General features: G+C 45.3%; 1 protein-coding gene across 1 annotated transcript; it reads right to left on the reverse strand.

The window, feature by feature from the left end:
• Positions 1-4,572: 4,572 nt before the first annotated feature.
• Positions 4,573-9,109, reverse strand: LOC311173106 (nucleoside diphosphate kinase A; the record flags this gene model as incomplete). The annotated part of the gene is made up of 4 exons (XM_084236875.1): positions 4,573-4,863; positions 5,284-5,396; positions 6,743-6,844; positions 8,984-9,109. 4 exons carry the CDS (start codon positions 9,107-9,109, stop codon positions 4,746-4,748), a joined length of 459 nt encoding a protein of 152 aa, XP_084093001.1. The 3' UTR covers positions 4,573-4,745.
• Positions 9,110-26,891: the final 17,782 nt, after the last annotated feature.

The raw sequence follows: 26,891 nt of genomic DNA on the forward strand, positions 1-26,891 counted from the left end.
CCCCGGAGGTCCAGGCGCAACCCGCGAGGCCGGACGCTGCGGAGGACTTTGTCCACGCCCCGGGTTTGCAGAAAAGGCTGGAGGCAAGTGAGGGCTCGGGGCAGGAAGTGGCTGCTTCTTCACCTCCTGTCCCACAAGTAAAACTGTGCACCTGCCAAATCCACCTCCTCGCTTCAGTGTAATTGCGCACACACACACACTCTCTCTCTCTCTCTCTCACACACACACACACACACACACACACCCCACCACCCCCACCTCCCCAACCCCCAACCCCATCCCCGCTCCTGGTCTGGAGTTCTTTACCCAGGTCCATACCCTCTGCCTTCCCATCCCCCGGAGCACCAGAGTTAGGTTTCTCTCCTCCCTGTCAGGCACCTACGAGTCCTTCCCACCTATGAAATCCAGTGTTCGCTTCTCCTCCCCCTCCTCCCTTAAGCCCTGGGCCAAGCCCTCGCCCACCCTCAACCAAACTGCCACCCAGACCCCCCGCAGCTGCACCTTTCCCTGCACCCCTCCGCGCCGAGCTCACACCCCCATCTGACTTTCAGCCCCGCTTTGATGACAGGCCCTGCCCCGCGGCTGGCATTCGAAAGTCAGATGGCAAGTTACCCCAGGCTTTTCACAACCTGCCCTGCGCCCTCCCTGCCTGTCTCCCCAGACACCTTTCCAGCCAGGACTGCTGCCCTGTCCACACCCCGAGATAATCTCTTCCCACCCAGGAGGGTGCGCTCAGCTTATCCAACTCAACCTGACACACCCTAGTCAAGATTCTAGATTCTCATAAAAACCGTCTGTCGGGGGTGAAAGTGGATGGGGAGAGTTCTTTTGGGGTGACACAGAAGCAGGTCCCAGATCCAGAGCCCTATGTGGATGAGACCTTTGTCTCTAGAGCCTTTGCACCATGAGGGAGACCCTGATGAGCATCATATTTATGCGAATCTGCCTCACTAGAATTCCAGGTAGCTACAGCTTTGTAGAATTTGGGTATTTGACCACAGCTGAGAAAAGTTTGCATAAAATTAAGGGGAAACCTCTTCCCGGAGCCACAACAGCAAACATTTTTAAACTGATCTATGTCATTTATGGAAAACAACCAGATGACAGTCCTGAGTACTCCATTTTTGGGGGACCTGACCCCTGATGTGGATGATGGCATGCCATTTGAATTCATCAGTCTACCCTTCTTCTTCCCCTTCTGTCCTGGAGGCACGGTGGATGGGGAGCAGATAGGCATGTCTTGTAAAATTCACAGAACTGGAACAGAAGCGATCCCTGATGGTGCCAGGGAGCAGTGGGACTGGGGTCAAAACCAGTGGGACTGAGCGTGGCAATCTCGAAAGCAAGCCGTGTAAAACCAGTGGACTGTAATCGGCTGTGGTGGTAGCTACCCGTAGTACTACCAGCAGTACTAGAACCACTATGCCCAGTGAGGCTATGACCAGACACGGGCAGCTCCAGCTTCCTTAGCATGGCGACATCCAGATCACCATGTAGACCTATGAAGTCAGAGATGATGTTGCTCTGGAAAACCCCACACCACAACTGAGTGTGACTGAGGCCAATATCTTTATATTGTTCACGGAGCAAAGTGAGGAGCTGTACGATGTGTTGATGGATCGTCCCTGGCAAGCCCTGGACAATCTTCACAGTTGCAGCCAAGACAAAAGATATGTTTTGAAATGTCTTCTAAGATTTTAACAATCAACTCTTTCCTGAGATTGATATTCCTGCAGCACTGCTGCCTTCATTTGATAGTGAGCCATTTGATTTTGAAAATTCCCTCTTTGGTGGTGCCCAACTTCCCTTGTGGTGTCAGCCCGCATCTCCCCACAGTCCTCACAGCCATCCTGCAATATGTGTGCCCCAAGATGGTCTGAACTGTCTGCCTCTGCTCAGGATAGTAAGCTGTCAGGATGGCCTGGGCAATCACATGGCACAGCCCTAGTGGCCGTGGCACTGCACTGATGACCTGTCACTCTTAGATGACAATCCGGGCCTCTACTACCCTTTGTTGTTTTTCCAAACTTCTACCCTCAGCATTATTCCATGATACACTGGCAATCCTCATTCTGGCGCCGGGACACCCAATGTTCCCTTTGGCTTCAATCTGAAGCACACTCATTTGGGATGCCCTTTCAGAGCTACAAAACCTCCATTATGGGGCTCCCTGGGAATCTCACTGGAAATTTCTTCTAAGCACTACATGCCTTATGGTTCAGCTACTGTTCCTCCTTGAGGGACAATCAGTAGCAGCCCCCCTCTTTCACCTCTCCTTCCCTTCCTCAATGGTCCTTAACAGGGAAGGTACAAATATCCCCCTGCTGCCTCACTATACATATATTCATTCCCCAAAAGTTTGGCACTCTTAACCCCCAAAATAAACAGGTTTGCAGCTTCTGCAGCGCCGGTTCAATCCCCGCCACCGGGTGAGGGTCCCACATGGTGCACAGACCTCTCCTGCCGCCCACTGCTCCCCTCAGCAGTGTACTTTGTCACTCTGCCTGTTCTGCTCCCTGCTCTGTCTCTGGTGAATTCTCTCACCCTCCTGTGCTTCTGACTGTACCCAGTGCTTGTATAAATAATAAATAAATCTTTAAAAAAAAAAAAAAGAAATGCATTTAGACTTCAGCTGCCCCCTCCCCAAAGAGGTAGCTCCAGATGGGAGGACTCCTTCTACAATTACAGGTCTATGAAAGCATCACACTGTATACTTAAGATATCTTTACAATTTCATTTGCCAATTATACCACAATAAAGCTAAAAAAAAAAAAAAGTTAGTCCCATGCCACCCACCTCTTCCAGCTCCTTCCTCGGAAGTTGCTCACCTTAATTGCTTTTCCCAAAGCCAGGTAAATAGGGAAAATACCAAGAAAAAAAAACTACTATAGTTTGTGGCAAAAATCAACTTGGGAATACCTATTCTCACATTCTCCAGCCTCACACAATTCATGAGTTTCATCCAGGCACAAGGTTACCCAAATAAAGAGAACATTTTCTAGTTTCTCTTGCAATTAGACACAACCAGCCACAAGAGTAAGTTCCAGCCATTATGATGTGAGGGGGAGTGAAGGTGGTAAATTCAAAGTTGTGCCCTTAAAAGAAAACACTCTCACTTTCCTTCCCAACTTGCAGGATTGGCAGAGGAAACCGAGGCCCCTCCAACCTCAAGAATCAGTCTTACCACCATCACCACCCTTACGTAGCCCCTTGGACTTCCTTTCAACTTGATCTAGGTGTAATTGACAAGTGAAATGTGTATGTGTTTAAGGTATACAACATGATGTTTTGACATACAGATTTCCCCTGCTATCCAAAAATAGAACCTTCCTGCTGAGTACGATCTGGGAGGTAATTTTTTGGACCTGGGAATATTCAAAAGTTTTTCTATATAAATTAATGCAAACAGCTTTCCCAGACCCAAAAAACAAACTACCAAGACATAGAAATAGGAACATTTTGCTTTTGAATCTCAGGGGTGCACTTGCACATATTACTGTGAAATGATCGCCACACTCAAGCTAGTGAACATATTCCTCACATTGCAGTTTTCCTTTTTTTTCTTGGGTGGTGAGAACAGCTAAGATCTCTCCTACCCTCAGCAAGTTTCAAGTCTGTAATAACATTATTATTAACTATAGTCATAGTCCTGTACATAGCTTGGATTTTAAAAGTGAAGTAAATTTCTATCTTGTCTCTGTTAAAGCAGTCAAATCAGTATCTTTTTTTTTTTTTTTTTTGTGGGACCCTTGCTGGCGGCCGGGGAATGAACCGGCACTGCAGAGGCTGCGCTCTACCTCTGCGCCACCAGGGGAAGCCCTCAAATCAGTATCTTAACAAATCAAAGCTGCTTTCAAGGTTTCCCCTACTTCTGAGACCACCCCAGGGTCCCAGCACCACTCTATAGCTTTCTTGTTTTGGAGTAATTACAACTTTTCACCTTCCCCCTTCCACTGAGTCCCTAACAGCTAGCTTCTCAAGAACAGGAAGGATAGCTTTATTTTGGATGAATCCACTGTGCTTGGTATAGTCTTGGCAACAGGGCAGACTTTTTTTTTTTTTTTTTTCTCGAGTCAGGGTCTCGCTATGTTGCCCAGGCTGGAGTGCAGTGGCTATTCACAGGCGCGATCCCACTACTGATCAGCACGGGAGTTTTGACCTGCTCCGTTTCCGACCTGGGCCGGTTCACCCCTCCTTAGGCAACCTGGTGGTCCCCCACTCCCGGAGGTCACCATATTGATGCCGAACTTAGTGCGGACACCCGATCGGCATAGCGCACTGCAGCCCAGAACTCCTGGACTCAAGCGATCCTCCTGCCTCTGCCTCCCGAGTAGCTGGGACTACAGGCGCGCGCCACCACGCCCGGCCAGGGCATACTCTTGATAGATGCCTGTTGACTGGCTCAGTGCCAAGAGTGGATGGGCTGCACGGGGGATGGGAGGGACAGGCAGAATCTATGGGTGTGTGTGCACGATCTCTCCGGCCACTGTAAGTCATCCCAATTGTTGCTATAGTGTACTCTGTTACCTCCAGTGACCCAGACTACATGGACAAGAACACGTCCTCTGTTAGGATGAACCATTTTAATCTGGTGGTAGCACATAACACTGTACAGGGAGCACCGCTCCAAGAGTTTTCCTCCAGTTTATAAGGAAGTTCTCAGAAATAACTAGATTTGCTATAGCCTGGTCCCCTGCTCATGGGAGAGAGGGAATGGAGTGGGGGAAGCACTTTCTGCTTCCAGGTCACTCGTAGATCCAGCTCTGAGCACAGCTCTTGTAATCTACCAGTTCTTCAGGGTGAAACCACAAGCCAATCTCCTTCTCTGCACTCTCCACAGAATCGCTGCCATGAATGATATTCCTGGATGGGGAAAGAGATGGCCATATTACCAAGACCAGAAGGATGAAATTGCCCAGAAGCCCCTCACTCCCAGGCCCATAGCAGGAGAAAAAGCCAGAACTCCGTGGAGGTTAGTCCTCAACTGCTGTTAATGTAGGGATGAAACATGCCCTCCCCATGTCCAGTGCTGGCAGCTCTGATGCAAGCAAGCGAGAGCCTTCGGGAAGGAGCCTGGCCTGCACGGTGTGTGAGGCGCAATGCTGATGTTGATGACTAAAGGTAGACGGCCTGCAACCCCAAATAGCAATGCAAGATGGAGGAAAACAATAAACTCTGATTGAAAATGGATCTGCATAGGGTGTCAGGTTAGCCTCAGAAACCTCAAATTCTTGCGGCACCTAACTCAGAGGTTTAGAAAGAGTGAAAAGCACCAACTCTCACCTGCCAACTTGGATGCAAAAGTCTCCACGAATGGTCCCAGGCTTAGAGTCCGCCGGGTTGGTCTCCCCAAGCATCACTCGGCCCGTCTTCACAACATTCAGGCCCTCCCAGACCTGCGAGGAAGAGGGAGAGAGGGTCAAAGACGAAAACCAGTCTCAGGAGACCTCCCTGGTGGCGCAAAGGGTTAAGCACCACACTATGAAGCAATCCGCAGCCTCTGTAGCACAAGTTCCATCCCCAGCCAGCCAGGGAGCAAACCACATGGCACAGCAGACCTCTCCTGTCTAGCCCACTGCTCCCCTCAGCAGTGTATTTCAGTATATTTGCCTGTTCTGTTCCCCACTCTGTCTCTGGTGAATCCTCTCACCCCCATCTCTGGTCTGTATACCAGCTCTTGTATGCATAGATAAATAAATCTTTAAAAAAAAAAAAAGAAAACCAGGGCCTCCCCGGTGGCGCAGTGGTTGAGCACTGGGTTGCGAAGCCGCAGCCTCTGCAGCACCGGTTCAATCCCCGGCTGCTCCCCAGCCACCAGAGGAGGGTCCCACATGGCGCGCAGACCTCTCCTGCCGCCCGCTGCTCCCCTCAGCAGTGTACTTCGGTCCTTCTGCCTGCTCTGCTCCCCGTTCTGGCTCTGGTGAATTCTCTCACCCTCCCGCGCTTCTGACTGTACCCAGTGCTTGTATAAATAAATAAATAAAACTTAAAAAAAAAAAAAGAAAAAAAAAAGAAAACCAGTCTCAGCAGAAAATGTAAAAACTAGGAATTCAAAAACAGAAAAAAAGCCCCTTTTAAGATGACATTCAAATGTTTGTGGAGCACCTGTTTACTCCGGGAACACAAGGCCCTGGCCTTACTCGCACCTTTCTACCATACATTCCTGACGCAGCAGCCAGAGTGGCCTTTTTGAAACAACAAGTGCATAACCTCCCATCACTTCTTGAGAAGCATGCGGCCATCACAGCCAGTGCCTCTGATCTCATCTCATCCATTCCACTCTTTCTCACCCCAGGATTCAGTGACTCCAAAGGGTCCCCTCCCTAGGGCCAAGCAAAGGCTGTTTTCTCAGTAGAGCTCTTCACTGTGACTGCACAGCTGGTTCCTTCCAATTCAGGTCTCAGCTTGAAAATCACTTTCCTTGACCACCCAATCTGAAGTGGCACCTAATTCTCAGGCTCTGGAAAAGGGCCACTTGCTATTACATCTTCCTATCTTATTTCTGTGCATTTCACTAATCAAGACCTGACTTTGTACACACACACCCCTTATCTCTCCCACATGAGTCTTCAGTAAGCATATGTATCTTCGGCTCGTCAGAGAGCTGGCTCCCATCCTAACTGTCTATTCCTCCCAACACCCTCTGTATCAGTGAGAACCTGTTCAGAAACAGGAATCACAACACTCACCCTCCACCCCCAACTGAGTCTTTCATGTCAATATCCCACACAACCACACTCACCATGGCAACCACTGGCCCTGAGTGCATGTATTTCACCAGGCCAGCAAAGAATGGACGGTCCTTCAGGTCAATGTAGTGCTCTTTGAGAAGGTCTTCAGAAGCCTAGTCCACAGGAGAGGGAATGAGAATTGAGCCCAAAACTATCTGAGGACCAGCTGAACAGCTATCTCCCACTCAACCTCCCGCTTTATAAAACTTGAGCTCTGAACTCTCTGATTCTGTTGTCACCCAACTGACTTTTCAACACTATCAGAGGAAGCAGTGATACGAACTAAAAGTATTTTCACTGCATACCAATTTTCACCCTATGGGTCTTATTGATTAGAACATTAGACTCAAACCCAGCTATCTTGTTTTAGAAAGGAAAACTACATATGGTGAATCTCCACACCCAGACAAGCCTCAATTAAAATGTCAGAGTACAGCAAGGGAGGTGGTCTTGGCATTTGAGAAGAAGCAAACTTAAAGCAGGTCATTTTCAGGGATATTTATTCCCATTTATTCAAAAGATAAAGGCCTGGTACAGTGGCCATGCAGTTCCCCCAGGTATCTAAACCACCCAAAAGTCCATGACATCTAACAATACATAATTCTGCTGAAGAACCAATTAGATTCTCTCGCGCTGCCAGGCTGGTGTGTGGGAAGAGATCAAGATAGCTAGAGAGTAAACCATCTCCTTTGCAGTTCCTATCTGCTCTGCTGTGCTCTCCCTTTGCCAGGGAAAAGATGCTTGTTAGGGGCCTAACAAGGTCCCTCAGTTTTCTCAGCTCTATGGCCCTACATGACACGAGGCACACTGCCACTTAGTGACACACACGTGTGGAGGGTGCTGCAGAGAGGCACATCCTGAGCATCCATCCTCGGCCCTTAGTTGGTGGTCACGTGCCAAGGCAAACTCACACAGCACGTGACCACTCCATCAATAATTCACCCTCACATCCCATTGGATCCAAGCGGAAGGCTTGGAGGGGAGCCTACTAACACACCCTGGCTTGGCCTTCCCTGACCAGAACACTGTTTTGACTAGCTTTAGTCTGCAAAATAGATCAGTCTTTTCTTTCCCCTCAAGTTTACCCTCCTCGCCCTCCTCCTATTTAAATAACCCTGTAGATTCAAGGCGGCTCTCCCTCCTCCCATTCTTCACCAAGTGCGTGTCCTTGACAGGAAAGGCAATGTAAAGGAGAAAATGTATACACATAGGGGTCAGTGAGACCCAAATTAAATCCCAGGTGCATCACTAACAGTGGTTTCAAGTATATTATTTAACCTCTCCAAGCCTCTCCAACGTTTAACAATTGACAAAGTACCTCTCAGGGTTGCCGTGAGGATGAGATGAGAAAACGTGCCTGGCAGGTGGTAAATGTCTGATGAACAATACTTTCATTTTACTTTACCTTCAAAACCTAATTAATATGCAAACTGGCAAGCAGTGCTGGCCCAGCACTTGGCTCTACTCCCTCCATCATGTTTGCCCTCAACATTAACATCAGTCTACTCCCTTTCATATTAAGGCAGTTTTTCTAAATCATCACATAGGAACAAAATTGAAAATTGAATTTAAAATGCATCAGGAGAGTCCAAAGTAGATTCATTTAGGAAGAAAAAATGATCATCCCCAAATTCATTTGCTTTGAGATTCTGAGTTTGCATTCCCCAGACCTGTTTGAGGAAGGAATATTTGCCAACCGATCTTTTGCATTCTTTTAAATATAGCTTTGTATGAATCTTGCAAGTGTGTCTGTTCTCTGCTGTGCTGCTTCAAGTAGACCACCCCAAGGACAAAATCAGTTTTCCCCCACAGCCCCCAGTGATGTCTAACATGTGCTAGAAATGAAGTGGGTGGTAAATGATGATGTAGCCATTTCCTTGCTGAATAACAATCTGGCTCAAGGGGGAGGGAGGGACTTTTGTAAAATTATCTGCTCAGGAAGCTCAAGATCAACTCAAACATGCCCAAGGCTTTGACTCAGAAATCACCATGCTACAATAATATGTGTAACCCTGCATTGTTAGAGGAAAAGGGAAGCTATTTTTGAAAGTGCCAAATTTATTTTGTTCTGAGATATAGCCACAACGCTAGGTCACTGAGAAGTTTCCAGGTTTCAGGACATTTGTTGTGATCACCCTACATGGAGAAGGCTAAGAGAGAGCGGGGCGGGGTGGGGGGCGGGGGGCCGACAATGTTGTCCAGTACAAAAAAAAAAAAAAAAAAAAGAAATAGGAAGCATCAAGTCCACTTACCTGTATGAATTTCATTGCAACAAGGCGGAATCCCTTCTGCTCAAAACGCTTAATGATTTCCCCTACAAGGCCCCGCTGGACCCCATCAGGTTTGATGGCAATGAAGGTACGCTCACAGTTGGCCATGGTCCTGAGGGTACACAGATGAGGGAATGAAAAAGCACTGAGTATCCTGCCTATATCATTATCAGTCTCAAGTGGATTACCCCATAAAGCTGGTTTAAATCTGTCAGGTCAACTCCCAGCCTCTTTAGTAAAAACCCAACTTCTGCTCAAGTCCCCTCCTCTATGAACTAATATCCCAGACTAGGGAAGGTTGCAAAAACAGGAGCTAGCATTTCTATCCCACTTGATTTAGTAAGCTTCTATTGTGTATCCTATCTTCGTCAATTATCCAGATGAGGAAAACTACACTGACAATGTGAAAGTGACATCTGGTACAAAGCAATATGAAATATAGTTTTACCTATGGCCATAGTCATGGTATTTGAACTGGAAGGGGTTTAGAGTTTATTTCACTACAACCCCCCTTATTTTACAAATTAACAGATCAAGAGCACAGGAATGAGGAATAAATCCAGATTTCTCAATCCTCTGCAATTTATGCTAACTCATAATAAGTAATGCATATTCTGACTAATCACCAAAAGATGGACTGTGGGAGAACTAGAGGCATTCTAAGTAAGTATCATGACTTAGGACATCACAACGAAAGCCAAGCCTGCAGCGCATCTGGGGACCTTTCCTTTGTCAAAGAAGAATGAGCTCATGACCTGCCCTGTCTCCATAAGATTAAAAAGAACCAGGTCCCTCACCTCGAAAAACAGTTCCTAAGATGAGGAGCAGCACCACCTCCTGGCTTGATCTTCTTATACTTTAATTAACCTCTTATAGCACATTAATGGTACATTTGGATTTTGTGTGTATCTGTCTCACCACTAGTCTATGGTCTGTATAAAGGGGTGGTTTGCTCCTCTGTCTGTCCCTGGTGACTAGCACCAGGGCCTACCACTCAATGAGAGCAAAGAAAATGTCATAAATGATAAAAACTCAGGCTTCCTCCCAGAAAGAGACAAAGCAAAAGGACTGGTGGCCCACTCTCACTGGAAGGTCACAAGCATGATTTCCCAGGACAAAATAGGGCTAAGGGGCCAAAACAGTGCCCATAAATGCCCCTCCGCACCCACCCGACCACGCACAGCTGTCATTCATTCAGCGGACACTTACTGAGCGCAAACTCTGTCTAGCACTGCACGCGACAGAGACAAAAAAGGCACAAGCCCCGTCGTCGCGGCCTGATGTAAAAGACAGTCACGGACAAAGACAAGCCCACGTGGCGTGGGGCGTGCGCTGGCAGGTCTGCACCTGTCGCCAGGCGCTCCCCGCCCTTCCCTGGGATCCGAACCCCCTCGTCACCTCTCAGAACGGAACTCGTGAGCCCTCTTAACCTGGCCAAACCCCAGCCCTCTCCTTTTTTTCTCAGAACCCCAAACCCTTCTTACCCCTCCAGCTGCTGGGGCTCGAACTCAGCCTGCTGCTACCGGCACCGGAAGCCGCCCGGGTCCCCACGTGGTTCCGGCCATGCGCAGGCACGGAACGTTTCTGCCCGGATTGGCTGCCGGGGAGCCCTTTTGGCAGAACACCACTCGCCCGCGCTTCCTCCTGTGAGTCATTGCAGGAGCAACTTTCCGAAGTGTAACTTCCGGCACTGCTTTTTCACTGCTTTTTCCGGCCGGCCGCCTTTTTTTTTTTTTCTTCTTTAAAGAGTCTGTGATTCACTTCCTTGGATCCCAAGTAAATTGGCTTCCCGAGAGGTGGCGCTCACACTTTACAGGAAGTCTGAGCCAGCGCCTGACCTAGAAGTAAACATGGCCCTCTCGCTTTACACTTACTCATTCCTTGCAGTCTGTCAGCAATAAATTATTGAGTTCCTACTGTGTGCCAGGCACTATTCCAGACCCCGGAGATCTAGCAGTAGACTCTCCTAGAGCTTCTGGTGGGCTTGGTGCAAACAATAAACAAATGAGCAATTTAATAGATAATATGTCACATTATGTTATTGCTGTTAATAAAAATAAAAAACCGGGGACCTCCCTGGCAGCACAAGGGGTTAAGTCTCAGCACTATGAAGCTAGCAGCAGAGTTGGATCCCATCCCCAGCCAGGGAGGTGACCCACAAGGCTCAGCAGACCTCTCCTATTTCACCCCCTGCTCCTCTCAGCGGTATATTTCAGTAGGTCAGCCTGAAATATACTGGCCAGCGGTTCTGGGTGGGGAGAGAGGATTCACCAGAAACGGAGTGGGGAACAGAACAGGCGATGAACTTCATAGTGTTGCGACTTAACCCCTGCGCCACCAGAAAGGCCCTGGTTTGGTTTCTTAGCACAAGGAGGGTGGCAGACCGTGATCTGATGTGAATTCTAGTCTTGGAGGTTTCAAGCAGAGGATGAAATCCCTTACAAGGATTTCTGGAGAGGAATTTGTCCATGTGCTAATTAAGGTTTACTTTTGGCTTAAAATTCTAGAATTTTAAGACATTTCTCAGGTCACTGTTCTATTCCAAACATTCAATAGTTTTCCATTAACTTCTAGCTCTAAGCTTCTTAGACTAGCATTCAAGACTTATCACTAATCTGGTGGTTTTATCCTCCTGGATGGTGAGGAGATGGGTCTGTTGCTTATCTGGTCATTCTTCTCCAGGTATGTGTTGGTTGTCATTTTTGTGCCAGGTTTTTTTTTTTTTTTTTTCTAAATACCGGGGATATGGTTATGAATAAGACAGGTATACGTGTATATGTGCCGTAGTACCTTGCCTACACATCTTGAAAGGGGAGGATGGACAGTTAATTAAGAAAATGGATAATGCCCCATCCTGTATATGGGATATTATATCCTATATGTAAATCATTAAAATCATATATATTAGTAAGGATTAGTGAAATGTTCAGAAATAAAATAGGAAGCTTTGGGGATTGGACAGTGACCTGAGAAACATCTTGAAACTCTCAGAAAAAAAAAAAAAAAAACTGTTGATGTCATCTAATTCACTCACTTTACAATTAGGTGAAAAGGATGAGCTGGTTTATTCAAGATTATACTGGTACGTGGGAGAGCTAAGCTTTTGACAGTGAAGAATCAAGTCAGTCTGGAGAACACATTGGACAAGGCAAAACTGGAAACAAATAGCCCCATTAGGAGGATGCTGACATCCCCAAAAATCAAGGTATGAGGGTATCAGCTCTTCTGGATTAAAGTATGCAAAAGAATGTTTAGGATAGAATTCCTAGGCTGACACAGTTTGGGAATTGATTATATATAATTAACAAGGGATAGATAGGAATTATATCACAGCCAGAAATAGTGCTTATGAGCATGGGTCTGTTTTCAGAAGATGTGGTTGTGGTTCTTAGCTCAGCTACTTATTAGTTACGTGACCCTGGACAAGTTATTTGACATCATTAAATCTCAGTTTCTACATTTGCTAAGTGGGAATAATAATAGTATGTCATAGGATTGTTGTGAGGGTTATATAAAGTAATTCAATAAAAATTTAACACTGTGTCTGGCACATAGTAAATAATAAATGTCAGCTGTTTGGTTGGTTGGTTGTTTTTTATAGCTATGGGTGACAAAATTTTACACCTAAGAAACTGTGACGATAATGATAATGACCAAAGGGAGTCACTTAGAAGATGAGTTTGGTACATATATCTAACAAAGGGTAATACTAGAGAGAAAATGTACAGTACTTGATGGAAGACTTTCATCTCATGTTCAGGGCTATGGGGAAACATATGGAAATGATCTGCATAAAGATGGTTTATGGTTCTAAAAAGTATTTTTATTTTTTATTTATTTTTTAAGAAGATTTATTTTATTTATTTATGCATAAAGACCTGGGGTATAGGCCAGAGGTGCGGGGAGGGGTGAGAGGATTCACCAGAGACAGAGTGGGGAGCAGGACAGGCAGATCTACCAAAATCCACTGCTGAGGGGAGCAGCAGGCAAGACAGGAGAGGTCTGCTGCGCCATATGTAGGTTAGCTCCCTGGTCAGGGATCAAACTGAGGTGGTGGATGTGATAGCACTGAGACTAACCCCTATATGCCACCAGGCCCAAGTGGGAAACATCTTTTACCTTTTTTAAAGATTTATTTATTTATACAAGAGCTGGGTACGGGCCAGAGTAGCAGGAGGGTGAGAGGATTCACCAGAGACAGAGTGGGGAGCAGAACAGGCAGACAGACTGAAAGCACTGCTGAGGGGAGCAGCAGGCAAGACAGGAGAGGTCTGCCTCACCATGTGGGAATCTCCCTGGCCGGCCGGGAATCGAACACGCGCTGCAGAGGCTACAAACAACTTCACAGTGTAGCGCTCAACCCGCTGTGCCACTGGGGAGGCCCGGGAAACATTTTTTAATACAAGAATAGAAATAAGGTCTCTGTGGTGGCGCAGGGTTAAAGTGCCAGCCACTGCGGCACGCGTTCCATCCCCAGCCAGGGAGTTAACCCACATGGTGCAGCAGACCTCTCCTGTCTCGCCCACTGCTCCCCTCAGCAGTGGATTTCAGTCAGTCTGCCTGTTCTGCTCCCCACTCTGTCTCTGGTGAATCCCCTCACCCCAACAACTCTGGCCTATACCCCAGTTCTTATATGCATAAATAAAAATAAAATCTTTTTTTTTAAAAAAGAGTAGAAATAGAATTCCAGAGGAGAAAAAAGAGAGGAGGCAGAAGCAGGATTCAAGCCCTGTGTGCAGTGCCAATCCTGAGCTCGGAGCCACATGTGTGCTGCTGCTTTCTTCTATGATCTCTCTTAATGGGGCTCCAGGCTCCCTTCTGTGATCTCACTTCACAGGGGTGATCCCTCTGGGGTGAAAAGAAATTGTAATTCAAGACCAGCCAGATAGTTTTAGCACTAATACTGTGTGAGGGGTGGAATCGATTCAGGCTGTGACTGTCCTGTTATTAATGATTCAAGGAATCAGAAAGCAAATGCATTATACCACATGTGAGAACCAGAAAGGCATCTGGGGATGCAGGGCAAAGAGAGAACATTCATAACTCTAATTGGGAATGAGCCCCCAGGGACTCTTCCCTGCTCATAATCAAGAATGAAGAATAACCCTCCCACCTCTGACACCAGAGTTGTGCTACAGATCAAACAGCAGGCTCACTCAGTGAAGGTAATTGAGTGTTTTATAAAACCTGCACACAGGCTATCTGTCTGCTTGTGGCTCTAGACTATGCATAGGAAGCCACCTCAGTCTTCTGAGAGGCCCTCATCCCTGAAGGTGGGTAGGGGAATTTGTTGACAAGATTGCATTATTTGCTGGTTGGTGAAGGAATTCGTGAGACTCCGTGTATAGTCTGGTACGACAACCATTGGAGGGGGGCAGTCTTCTCACTCCTATTTTACAGCCTTGGAGTTGGAGGAGAGGAAGGTTACATGACTACCCCATGGAGGTAGGAAGGTTACATGATTACCCCAAGGCCAGGATACTAGTAAGTGGCAGAACCTGCTGTGAATCCATCTTCCTCTTACTCCAGAGTGCACATGTATAACGTCCACACTATGTATGCACCGTAGACTAGAATGGCCCCAGAATCATAGACTTTCCTTGTCCAGTTGATGCAGTGGACAGGATAGGTCTTTCTTCCTGCCCCATCAGATAAGCATTTTTATCTGTTCCATTTTTTTTAAAGATTTATTCACTTATGCATATAAGAGCTGTAGTACATGCCAGAGATGCGGGGAGGGGTGGTGAGAGGATTCACCAGAGAGAGAGTGGGGAACAGAACAGGCAGACTGACTGAAATACACTGCTGAGGGGAGCAGCGGGCAAGACAGGAGAGGTCTGCCGTGCCATGTGAGTAGCTCTCTGGCCGGCCAGGGATCGAACTCGTGCTGCAGAGGCTGCGGATTGCTTCATAGTGCAGTGCTTAACCCCTTGCACCACCAGGGAGTCCCTCCTATCTGTTGCATTTAACAAGTTTGTCTTCTTGCATTCTAAGGATAAGGAAAGACGTCCCTAAGAGGATAATAAGGAAGTTAAACATGTAAGGAAGTTAAACATCAGGTGTTAACAAAGCAAGCTGGCACCTGCCTGAAATCTCTCTGTGCCTGCATCAAAAGGACATGCCGACCCTTGCCCATCTCCCTTTTGTTTTACTCCTTTGTGCCAAAACCCCTGCCCTCTGCCAAAGAGTAGGACAGCGGTCTTTCAGACATGAGTCTGCTGCCCTCCACAGTTAGTGGACAAATTAAACTGCTTTCCTTCTCCTCAATCAAACTCGGTTTCCTTTTATTGGCTGAGTTAAAATGAGCCAGCGTTGGGTATCACCATGAGACCTTAAAGATCACAATCCAGGGGCCTCCCTGGTGGCACGAGGGATTCAGCACCGCACTATGAAGCAATCCGCAGCCTCTGCAGCATGAGTTGGATCCCCGGCCGGGTAGAAACCCACATGGCACAGCAGACCTCTCCTGTCTCACCCGCTGCTCCCCTCAGCAGTGTATTTCAGTCTGCCTGTTCTGTTCCCCACTCTGTCTCTGGTGAATCCTCTCACCCCATCCCACTCTCCCCACCCCCTCCCCACCCCACCCCTGGCATCTCTGGCCTGTACTCCAGCTCTTGTATGCATAGGTAAATTAATCTTAAAAAAAAAAAAAAGTATTTAAGATCACAATCCAACCTGAATTACATCAGTCATCTTTTTTCTTTCTGTTCATCTATACTGACTTCCTTTGAATTTCTTCATTTTGGGCTCTTTCTGATGAAGAATGATGTTAAATTACTAATCTTCATTCATTGAGCAACTCATTCCCACTTATTTTTACATTCTGTTTCACCCCTCTTTTTGTTTCCACTTTCTTTTTTTTTAATTTTTTTTAAAGATTTATTTATTTATACAAGAACCAAGGTACAGGCCAGATGCGCGGGACGGTGAGAGTATTCACCAGAGACAGAGTGGGGAACAGAACAGGCAGACTGACAAAATACACTGCTGAGGGGAGCAGCGAGACAGGAGAGGTGTGCTGCGCCATGTGGGACCCTCGCAGGCAGGCCGGGATCGAACCCACGCTGCAGAGGCTGCAAACAGCTTCACAGCACTGCGCTCAACCACCTGAGCCACCAGGGGAGGCCCTCTTTTTTAAAAATATTTTAAAAGATTTATTTATTTAAGCATACAAGAACTGGGATGCAGGCCAGAGGTGCAGAAGGTGCACCAGAGACAGAGTGGATTCACCAGAGACAGAGTGGGGAGCAGAACAGGCTGATCTACTGAAATACACTGCTGAGGGGAGCAGCGGGTGAGGCAGGAGAGGTCTGCTGCGCCATGTGGGTTAGCTCCCTGGCCAGGGATCGAACTCAGGCCGTAGCGGTGGTAGCACTGAGACTTAACCCATGGGCCACCAGGGAGGCCCTGTTTCTACTTTGTAAGCCTACATTTAATAAAGCTGTTGGCAAAAAACATGGGCTCTTCTCCTGTGCCAGTCTCTCCATTTCTCTTGACCTTGGCTTGGTCTTTCGAGTTAAAAGTCTCTGGGGGAACGGTTGCACAGCGGTTGAACGCTGGGTTGCAAAGCTGCCCGCAGCCTCTGCAGTGCTGGTTCGATCCCCGGCTGCTCCCCGGCCACCGGAGGAGGGTCCCGCATGGCGCGCAGACCTCTCCTGCCACCCGCTGCTCCCCTCAGCAGTGTACTTCGGTCCTTCTGCCTTCTCTGCTCCCCACTCTGGCTCTGGTGAATTCTCTCACCCTCCCATGCTTCTGACTGTACCCAGTGCTTGTATAAATAATAAATAAATAAATCTTTAAAAAAAAAAAAGAGATAAAAAAAAAAAGCTGCTGGGGGAAGGCTTAGATGGATGAAGCAGTTCAACATGCAAAGTGGTGATTTGGCCTTCCTCTCCTTCTCATGTTCAAATGGTTTCGTTCACCAGGACTTCTACAGGGAGTCTTTGACATGGGCCTGGCTTCTTTTGTCTGTATGAATGATGGTCTTGCTGCTGCAGCTGCTGCTCTGTTGATTCAGCATGTCCCTCCTTTCTCCCTCAGCCTCTGAAGATTGGGGTGAGTGTCATGGAATCTGTGACTTCAATAGTACAATGGTTGCAGTGCCTTTCATTTTAACCAGGATAGGCTAGGTTTTGCTGCAGAAAAAAAAAAATCTATCCTCCCAAATCTCAGTGGTTAGGTCCGAGTCCATTCAGGCTGCTATAACAAAATTCCATAGACTGGATGGCAAATAAACAACAAACATTTACTTCCTACAGTTCTGGAGACTGGGAAACCCAAGATCAAAACATCTTAGATTCAGTGTCTGGTGAGCAGTGATCGCTCTCTTCTCAACTTCACAGGGTAGAAGCAGGGATCTGTCAGAGCTCCTTTTTACTAATCCCATGACCTAATTACCCCCCACAGATCCCCACCTCCTAATACCAGCACCTAAGGGGTTAGGATTTTAGTATGTTAACTTTTTTGAGGGGAGGAGGACATAAGCATTTAGTACATTGAACTAAACAAAATCAGACCCTCTCACTCACCCAATATCTATGGCAGAGCTAGTGTCTCTGCAGTTAATTCCCTCTCTGCAGGGACTCTGGAGCCTCATGGCTCTGCCACTTCAGTACCAGGTCTTTGTGCATACGCCAGACCATAAAGAGCTGGAGGGCCAGGCAGTAGCTATTTTTTTTTTAACTAACTTTTTTTTAAAGATTTATTTATTTATTCCTACAAGAACTGGGGTACAGGCCAGAGGTGTAGGGGGCGGGGGGAGAGGATTCACCAGAGATAGAGTGGCAAGCAGACCAGATGGATTGACTGAAATACACTGCTGAGGGGAGCAGCTGGAGAGACAAGAGAGGTCTGCTGCATCACATGGTTCAGCTCCCTGGCCGGGGATCGAACTCATGCTTCAGTGCTGGTGCTGCGGTGACTGCTGATAGCTTCATATTGCTGAGACTTAACCCCTTCCACAATCAGGGAGGCCCCCCAGACAGTAGCTTTTAAATGGTTAACTTGGAGGGCCTCCCTGGTGGCTCAGGGGGTTAAGTCTCAGCACTATGAAGCTATCAGCAGCCACTGCAGCACAAGTTGGGTCCCAGGTCAGGGAGCTGACCCACATCGCTCAGCAGACCTCTCCTGGCTCGCCAGCTGCTCCCCTCAGCAGTATATTTTAGTCAATATGCCTGTTCTGCTCCCCACTCTTTCTTTGGTGAATCCTCTGTCCTCCTTCCCCTCAACCTCTGACCTACACCCCAACTCTTGTATGCATAAATAAAATAAATCTTTAAATGGTTGGCTAGGCCGAGAAGTGACATCTATCACTGCTCTTCCTAGCCCAGAACTACTCTAAAGGAACTAGAAAATATGAAGGAACATATTTTCCTGCAAGCAGGAAATGTCCTTGCCTTCTTGTCATCAACAAATGGCATGCTACAATCTTGTCTCTTCCTTTCCCACTCTAACCACAGCCCATCCACTTGTACTTTGGACATTAACCTTCTACCTTTAAGTCCACAAATTACAGTTTAATCCCATTCTTGTTCTTGGGAGTGTTTTATCTCCTGCCAGATGAAGGCTGCCTCTGCCCTTTCACTGACTTCCCTCCTAGCTGGAATGTTTTCTCCCTAGTCCCATGCATGCAATCATTGTCTGGGAGCTACCCAAATAAGAGTGACTGGAAAGAAACCTCCCCCTCAAAACTTATTGCAATTGAAATTGAAGTCATTGAGAGCAAGAAACACTCTCTAGAATGGAATGAAGAATGGGGTACAGGGGAAATACTGAAGTGATAACCTCAGGTTGAACAAATCCTTAAAGGCACCCCTGCTTCCCTCTTTACCTAGGACAATTTAATAGAGATCAGACAAAAAGACCTTTGGGAAAGGACCCCAATGTTCTCTGGTAGCAAAGGGGTTTCCTCCTCCTTAGTTCACCCACATTCTGATCAGAATGAGCACTAGCATTAGTGTCATGCTTTTGGTTTTGATAAAACATACTACAAAGGCAGTGTTTAAGAAAAGTTAAACGAAAAAAAACTACCATCCTGCAAATTATTGTTTGCATGCTTCTTTCCAATTGTAAGAGAGGGAAAAAATATCCTTTCCTATTCCCATTCTTGGTTTTCAGCTAGGCCCTTATACGTTAGACTGGCCAAAGGCAGATGAAGAAAACAAAAACAAACAGAAGTTTTCGACAGGCAATGGTGCATGTCCATAACACCCAGCGATGAGCAGCTTAAAGGGCTGGGTAGAACTTGGGGTAATATACCAAATTAGGGTAAACAAAGGGGCTAAATAACCCCTTGGGGTTGGGTCATCCGGACAGGGGAAGCAAGCTATGGGAAGGTGACCAGATAAATAGGATAAACAAGGGTTATTTAGTAAAGTTTGTTATGCAGATTGAAGTGCATTCCTTCTCCATAATTAGAGTTGTAAGAGTCCTTCTCTTCCTGGTTAGGAAAAGGGAGACACCTTCTACAGGAGACACATTTATAAATTGAAATTTCCTTTACAAAAAGAAAATTGCATACTGTTTTTAGAGCTTTTTTGAGTCTGCTGGTTCTCAGTGGCCTTTGGCTCAGAATAATCCAAATGTCACAGAGGCATATTTTGGGGGTGGCATACCTTCATATCCCTCACATTTATATCCTTGTGATTATACTAATCATACAACTAGCAAACAAGTAAATTCCTTTCAAAGGTATGTAGCCTATCGAAACACTACATGACATACACCTCAAAAACATCTTTAAAGACATATCACCCAAAGCAGTGATAGTGAAGGCAAAGATAAACAGCTGGAACTACATCAAATTAAAGAGCTTCTGTACAGCAAAAGAGACAGTAACCAAAACAAAGTGACACCCCACCGATTGTGAGAAGATTTTTGCACACAACACTAATGATAAAGGACTGATCACAAAAATCTACAAAGAGCTGATGAGACTCAACAAAAACAAAGTAAATAATCCAGTCAAAAAAACGGGCAGAAGAGCTAAAAAGAAACTTCTCCAAAGAGGATATGCAAATGGCCAACGGGCATATGAAAAAATGTTCAATATCACTTGTAATCAGGGAAATGCAAATGAAAACTGCAATGAGATACCATCTTACACCAGTGAGAATGGCACATATTAAAAAAACTAGCAACAACAAATGTTGGCGAGGGTGTGGAGAAAAAGGAACTCTTCTGCACTGTTGGTGGGAGTGCAAACTGGTCCAACCACTATGGAGAGCTGTGTGGAGATTCCTCAACCTGCTAAAGATGGAGCTGCCATTTGATCCAGCAATTCCACTCCTGGGTATTTACCCAAAGGACACAGAATCATTAATTCAAAAGGACACCTGCACCCCTATGTTTATAGCAGCACTGTTTACAATAGCTAAGCTATGGAAACAACCCAAATGCCTAAAAATAGATGACTAGGTCAAGAAGATGTGGTACATGTACACCATGGAATATTACTCAGCAATCAAAAAAAGATAAATTTATGCAACTTGCAGCAACATGGATGGAACTGGAAGGGATTATGCTCAGCGAAATAAGCCAGAAAGAAAAAGAAAAATACCAGATGGCCTCACTCATAGCAGGAATTTAGAAAACCTAAATAAGGGACCAGGAAAAAGACTAATTATAATAAAGTAAAAATCAAAATCAACAAGCAACTATAAACCAGAGACATACTACGGGGGCTGGGGGGGAGGAGGGAGTAGGATGAAAACAAGGAGGGTGGAAATTGTATGGGGACTATAACCATGATGAAAATGCATACATTGTGCAAAAATAAAAAATGATGTAAAAAATATATAAAATAAAAAATAATAAATAAAATGGAAAAAAAAAGTATGTAGCCTATACATACCTTTAAAGTGAATGAGTAGGACTTATACTGCGGAAACGTTTTATTTTTTTAACAACTGGTTGGAATCAGGAACTAAAGGTTAGGTACAGGAGGAAGCTCGGGGAGCTGGTGAAGTACAGCAGTATAAGACTCTGAGTATCCCATAGCAGCAAGCAGTCTGACTTCCCTCAGGTGTCTTGGGAAAACGGAGGGCCAATAAGGGTAGAATATTAGAATTAGGGAAATTGTAGAAAAGGGGGGTCGTTGGCTCCAAAACCAAATTTTGCCAGTCTGATCATTTTAAGATCACAAATCTTTGAACTTTGCTATTCCAGCTCTCTTGTGTTTCCTCTGACCACTTCCTTTGCCACGTGCTACCCATGGTAGGCTTGAACAACTCCACTGCTGGAGACTTCGCTGCTTCCCAAGAGTCCCCTTACCATTTCTGGACAACTTCTACTGATTCAAAAAAAGGTTCTTTTATTGAGTAAAAGTGTACTTCCTCATGTGTATATAATATTATGACACACTTCTGTTTTTTTTTTTTTGTTTTTTTAAAGATTATTTATGCATACAAGAGCTGGGGTGTAGGCCAGAGTTTCGGGAGGGTGAAAGGAGTCAGAGTCAGAGTGGGGAGCAGAACAGGTGGATCTACTGAAATACACTGCTGAGGGCAGCAGCAGGCTAGACAGGAGAGGTCTGCTGAGCTATGTGGGCCAGCTCCCTGGCTGAGGATTGAACTCAGGCTGCAGATCGCTTCATAGTGCTGAGACTTAACGCTTTGCGCCACCAGCGAAGCCCCAATATTATGACGCACTATTTGAAGACAGATCACTGATCTCCTCTCAGGATGCTCTTCAAAAAGATAATCCTTGAAGTTTTCTTCTTATGCAAAGCTTCAAGTTCCCTCTCCCCTAGGCCATTTTCCCTGAAACATACCTGGCTGGCCTCTGTAGTTTTTTGTTTTGTTTTGTTTTTTAAGATGTATTTATTTATGCATACAAGTACTGAGGTGTAGGCCAGAGATGCAGGGAGTGTGAGTATTCACCAGAGACAGAGAGGAGAGAAGAATAGGCAGACTAACTAAAATACACCTGAGGGGAGCAGTGGGCAAGACAGGAGAGGTCTCCTGTGCCATGTAGTCTCTACCTGGCCAGGGATGGAACTCGTGCTACAGTGGCTGCCAACAGCTTACAGCGCTGCCGTGACAGCTTACAGCGCTGACACTTCCTTGAGCCACCAGGGAGGGCCTTCTGTAGTTTTTAAGGGATAAATTCATCCTGCATAACCCTTCTGAAGAAAATGCAGAATGATCCCAGAAGAATTGGAACACTGCTATGGGCATGCTGGGTGTGATTCTGAAACAGTGACATGTAGTAAGAAGAGATGCCATAGGAAAGGGAGCTATGCTTGACTCCTTGCTAATAACTCTACACCAATGAATAATCTTAGCTAACATACTGAACACTTATGTGTCAGTGATCCTTTAAGTGCTTTGGGTATATTATCTTATTAACCCTTCACAATTACTCTAGGAAGTTCTCCATTTCATTTTGCAGTTGATGACATTGCGGTAGAGAGGAACTTGCCAAGACTTCCCAGCTAGTAAGTGGCACAAGCAGAATTCAGACCCCAGTAGCTAAAGTCACACCCCTGTTTATTGCTTCATGTTTGGCTAGCTTTCAAATTTTATCATTTTTACAAAGCAGAAAAGAATACATCCCTCTGGGTCCTGATTTCTGCTAATCCTGCCGTGAACAGAATGTTATCCCTTATATGCATCAATGACCTTACATTCGAGTCGGACATCGGACCAGCATCTGTCTCCTCCCAGGCTGATGGTTTTATATCAAATGTGTGATGTTACCTGGCTTTCGACTTAGGAATTTGAGAAAAAGGGAGGTTGAAGGGGGCACAGAACTGAGAGTGCAGAGCTCTAGATAACAGTTCTAACACCACCATAACTTTACCATCTGACTGTGAATGCTGTGGATGATTCCTCAAATGTCAAATGAGGAAATTGGACTCCACTTGGCTCTAAGCGACCTCCAGATGCTGAAGAGAGCAGCTCTCACACAGAGTTTCCAGCACTGTGGCAGAAGGAGGAACAAATATATCTCGAAAGAGGGAGACTCTCTGGTGCCCCTTGAGTCACATGTATCAAATTGAAATGAATAAATGAGTATCTGTTCCCTGTTTCTGGTGTGTGAGGCTGTCGATTGGCAGTGGTTCCTATGCTTAGGTTTTCAACGGGCTCTGCTGCCCCTACTAAAAATAAGCCACCGGTGTTAGGGCTGAGTCATTTTCATACTTGAATATGTGGAGGAAAAAGTGACAAAGGTCACATAGGCTCTGTTGTTAATTTCCCTTCTGACTAGAGGCCACACCTCATTCCCAATTGGCCCCTCTTTTTCTGTTTTATTTCAGATGAGCTGTCCACCTTAAATGGAAAACATATTCAACAGTATGTTTTTGTGTTATAGTTTATTCATATCCTGTTCTCTCCTTGTGCATTGACCTAGTTTATAGAGCTGGGCTTTTGCAGTTTTCTGAGATAGGGGTTGATGCTAGCAGTTGTGACTGCATTTTATAGCTTGCAAAGTGATCACATAGACAGCATTTCTTTGGAATAATCATCCATTGCCTTGGTGAGGGGCAGCCTGAGGGTAGGTGCCTGTGCTCTCTAGATGTTGTGAAGTCTGATTATGAGACAGGCCCCACCTGGGACAAGATTGTCAAGCAATTTTGCCTTTTTAAAAAAGATTTATTATATTTATTTATAATTTATAAATTTATTTATAAATTTATTATATTTATTTATAATTTATTTATAAGAGCTGGAGTATAGGCCAGAGGTGTGTGTATGGGGGATAAGAGGATTCACCAGAGACAGAGTGGGGAACAGAACAGGCAGATCTACTGAAATACACTGCTGAGGGGAGCAGTGGGTGAGTCAGGAGAGGTCTGCTGCGCCATGTGGGTAGCTCCCTGGCTGGGGATCTCACTCATGCTGCAGTGGCTGCGGATAGCTTCATAGTGCTGTGCTTAACTCCTTGCGCCACCAGGGAGGCCACACAATTTATTTTTTAATGTCAATATATTTATCCAACTGTATTTTCATAACACTTTCATAGCCATATATTGCTTTATTATTTGATCTCTTGTTAAAAGTTTTGCCCTAGGGCCTCCCTGGTAGTGTAAGGGGTTAAATCTCAGGACTAAGAAGCTATCAGCAACCACTGCAGCATTGTTACAGGGCAGCCCTGATACAAAACAGGTTGCCTGACTGTGGGTCCTCACCCGTGCATTTAAAAGGACTTATCAATACTCTACTGCAGGCACACACAAAAGGTTAATAAAAGGCTTATTTACAAGGGAAGGGGAAATGAGGAAATGTACAACTCAGGTCGAAAAGTGGGAGATAAAGTCTTAAATGCGTCCTACCTGATCCACCGATCCGGACTCCCAAATGGCACTCTGAGAGCTGGCGGCGAGCCACCAGCCATGAAGGCAGGAGGCGGGTGAGAGAGAGACCCCAATACCCACTTGTTTGGTTTTTATACCAAACCTGGCTGTTTAACTCCACCCTCAGGTCCCAGCAACCTTCCCTTTGGTGGTGATGGGATTTGTCTTTCCCAGTGTCTTGATGGCTTTGGTCTGGAGTGGGGGTGGAGTCCACAAAGCCTGTATGGAATTAGCTCAGGACATCCTTTCCCCCTAACATCATGAGTTTGCTCCCCAGCCAGGGAGCTAACCCACATGGCACAGCAAACCTCTCCTGTCTCACCCACTGCTCTCCTCAGCCGTGTATTTCAGTAGATCTGCCTGTTCTGCCCTCCACTCTCTCTCTGGTGAATCCTCTCACACACGCCCCACCCCACTCCCACCTCTGGCCTGCACCCCAGTTTTTTTATGCAAAAAAAAAAGATGAATAAAATCTTAAAAAAAAAAAAAAAGAATGGACCTTGAGTTCTAGTAGATCAAATCTTTGACTTTGAAGACCAGCTAGATATGCAGAGACCAGGCAAGCAAGGAATAAAGACTAAAAGACACTACCTGGAGCCAAGACCCCATTCACTTTTGTCTACTTCAATCAAGGGGTAGAAGAAACAATTCTCCTGAATATTCTAAATTATTTTAAGGGGAGTATTAAGAGAGGTTCTTAAGACAATATCCTTAATTAGTTCAAAGACAATATCCTTAATTGAGAGAGGCTGTACATGACCTAAAGGGATTGTTTCAATCATTCCTTTAGACGTTGAACTAGGTCTGTTCTGTGAGTCTGATATCAGAAAAAAGGGCAGATTACATTTAGAAAAATACGTAACAAATGCATCAGATTTTTTTTTTTTTTTTGCTTATCTGAATCACCCTGTGAGATTCTGCTGAGATTACTACCCCCTTAGTAGATCCTCTAGGTTGCACCTAATAACCCCTAGAGTTAAAAGTTCTTTCCTCTTGGATGTGGAGAAAAAGGAACTCTCCTACACTGCTGATGGGAATGCAAACTGTTCCACCCACTATAGAAAGCTGTGTGGAGGTTCCACAAACTACTAAAAATAGAGCTTCCATATGACCCAGCAATTCCACTGCTAGGAATCTACCCAAAGGACACAAAGACATTATTTCAAAAGGATACCTGCACCCCTATGTTTATTGTAGCACTATTTACAATAGGTAAGATGTGGAAACAACCCAAATGCCCCAAAATAGATGACTGGATCAAGAAGATATGGTATATATACACAATGGAATACTATTCAGCATTCAAAAAAGATAAACTCATACTGTTCACAGCAACATGGATGGAGCTGGAAGGGATTATGCTCAGTGAAATAAGCCAGAAAGAAAAAGAAAAATATTGGATGGTTTCACTTATAGGATGAATGTAGGAGAACCAAATAAAGGATCAGAAAAAAAATCATAATAAATTAAAAAACAAAATTAACAGGCAACTATAAATCAGAGACATTCTGCAGGGGAGGGAGAGGGATCAAAACAGGGGAGGGAAGTGCACAAGGGACTATGGTGATGGTTCACAGGTGAACTGGTGGTGGGAATTTTATGGGGACTACACCTGAGAGGAGAAAGCACACATTGTACAAAAAAGAAGAATGATGTAAAATATATATATATATATAATTAAAAAAATAAAAAATATTCTTTCCTCTTTACCATCCTTGCACCTTGTAGATATTTAAATTGCTTCACTTTCACAGGATTTATGTCTCCCAAGCCTGCCTCCCTTTGTATACTGCCTGTCTTGAAGGCAAGTACAATGCCTGACATCATCTTGACCTTAGCCTAGCATCTTCATTTTAGTATTAGCGTAGGGACAGGAATTTAACAGATAACAAGTGTTGACTGAATTGCACTGAATTCCTGAAGGGCACAGATTTCAGGAGTGATGTTTTGGGTCATTGAGCTCTTCCCTCCAGATCATATACACAAACTAATTGGTACTTAGAAAATTTTTTTCTCATATCCATTCCTTTTCCAGCATGCCTGGTAATAAGTGTGTCAAAATTAATTTCAAAACTAGAATGAATTTGCAGTGTCATCCCCAATGAAATCTATTTAAAGACTCTTTTGGAAATGGGCTCCCTTTCTGTCTGATGTTTCCAAAATTCTCATGTATACCTTTCTCATCTATTAGAAAATTCAAATGAGGGGACGGGATAGGGTTGGAGGAATAAAATTCAGGTTTCTTGCTGGTGAATCTCACTAGATTCTTACATACTCCAGAGGAAACAAGTCCCTTGTACTTGACTCTTTTTCCCACAAGGACAATGAAGACTTCCTGGATCATTTTACACATTTTAAATATTAACCATGTGCTATCTGGGGGATGGAATTATATGGGTGATTTTAATTTTCTTCTATGTACATTTCTGTATTTAGAAAATTTTCTAGAGTTGTATGCATTTAGTTTATGGGGGGATGAGGGGACTAGGGGAATCTAACCAATCTAGTTTTGAAAGCATGTGTTTTATTTCCAGAGTGAATTTCAGCTCTGTGTGTAAAATATACTCAAAGGAGGGTCATGGGCCTCTCTACTTC

The sequence above is a fragment of the Talpa europaea genome, assembly GCF_964194135.1.
Source record: "Talpa europaea genome assembly, chromosome: 7".
NCBI classification, from domain to species: Eukaryota; Metazoa; Chordata; class Mammalia; order Eulipotyphla; family Talpidae; genus Talpa; species Talpa europaea.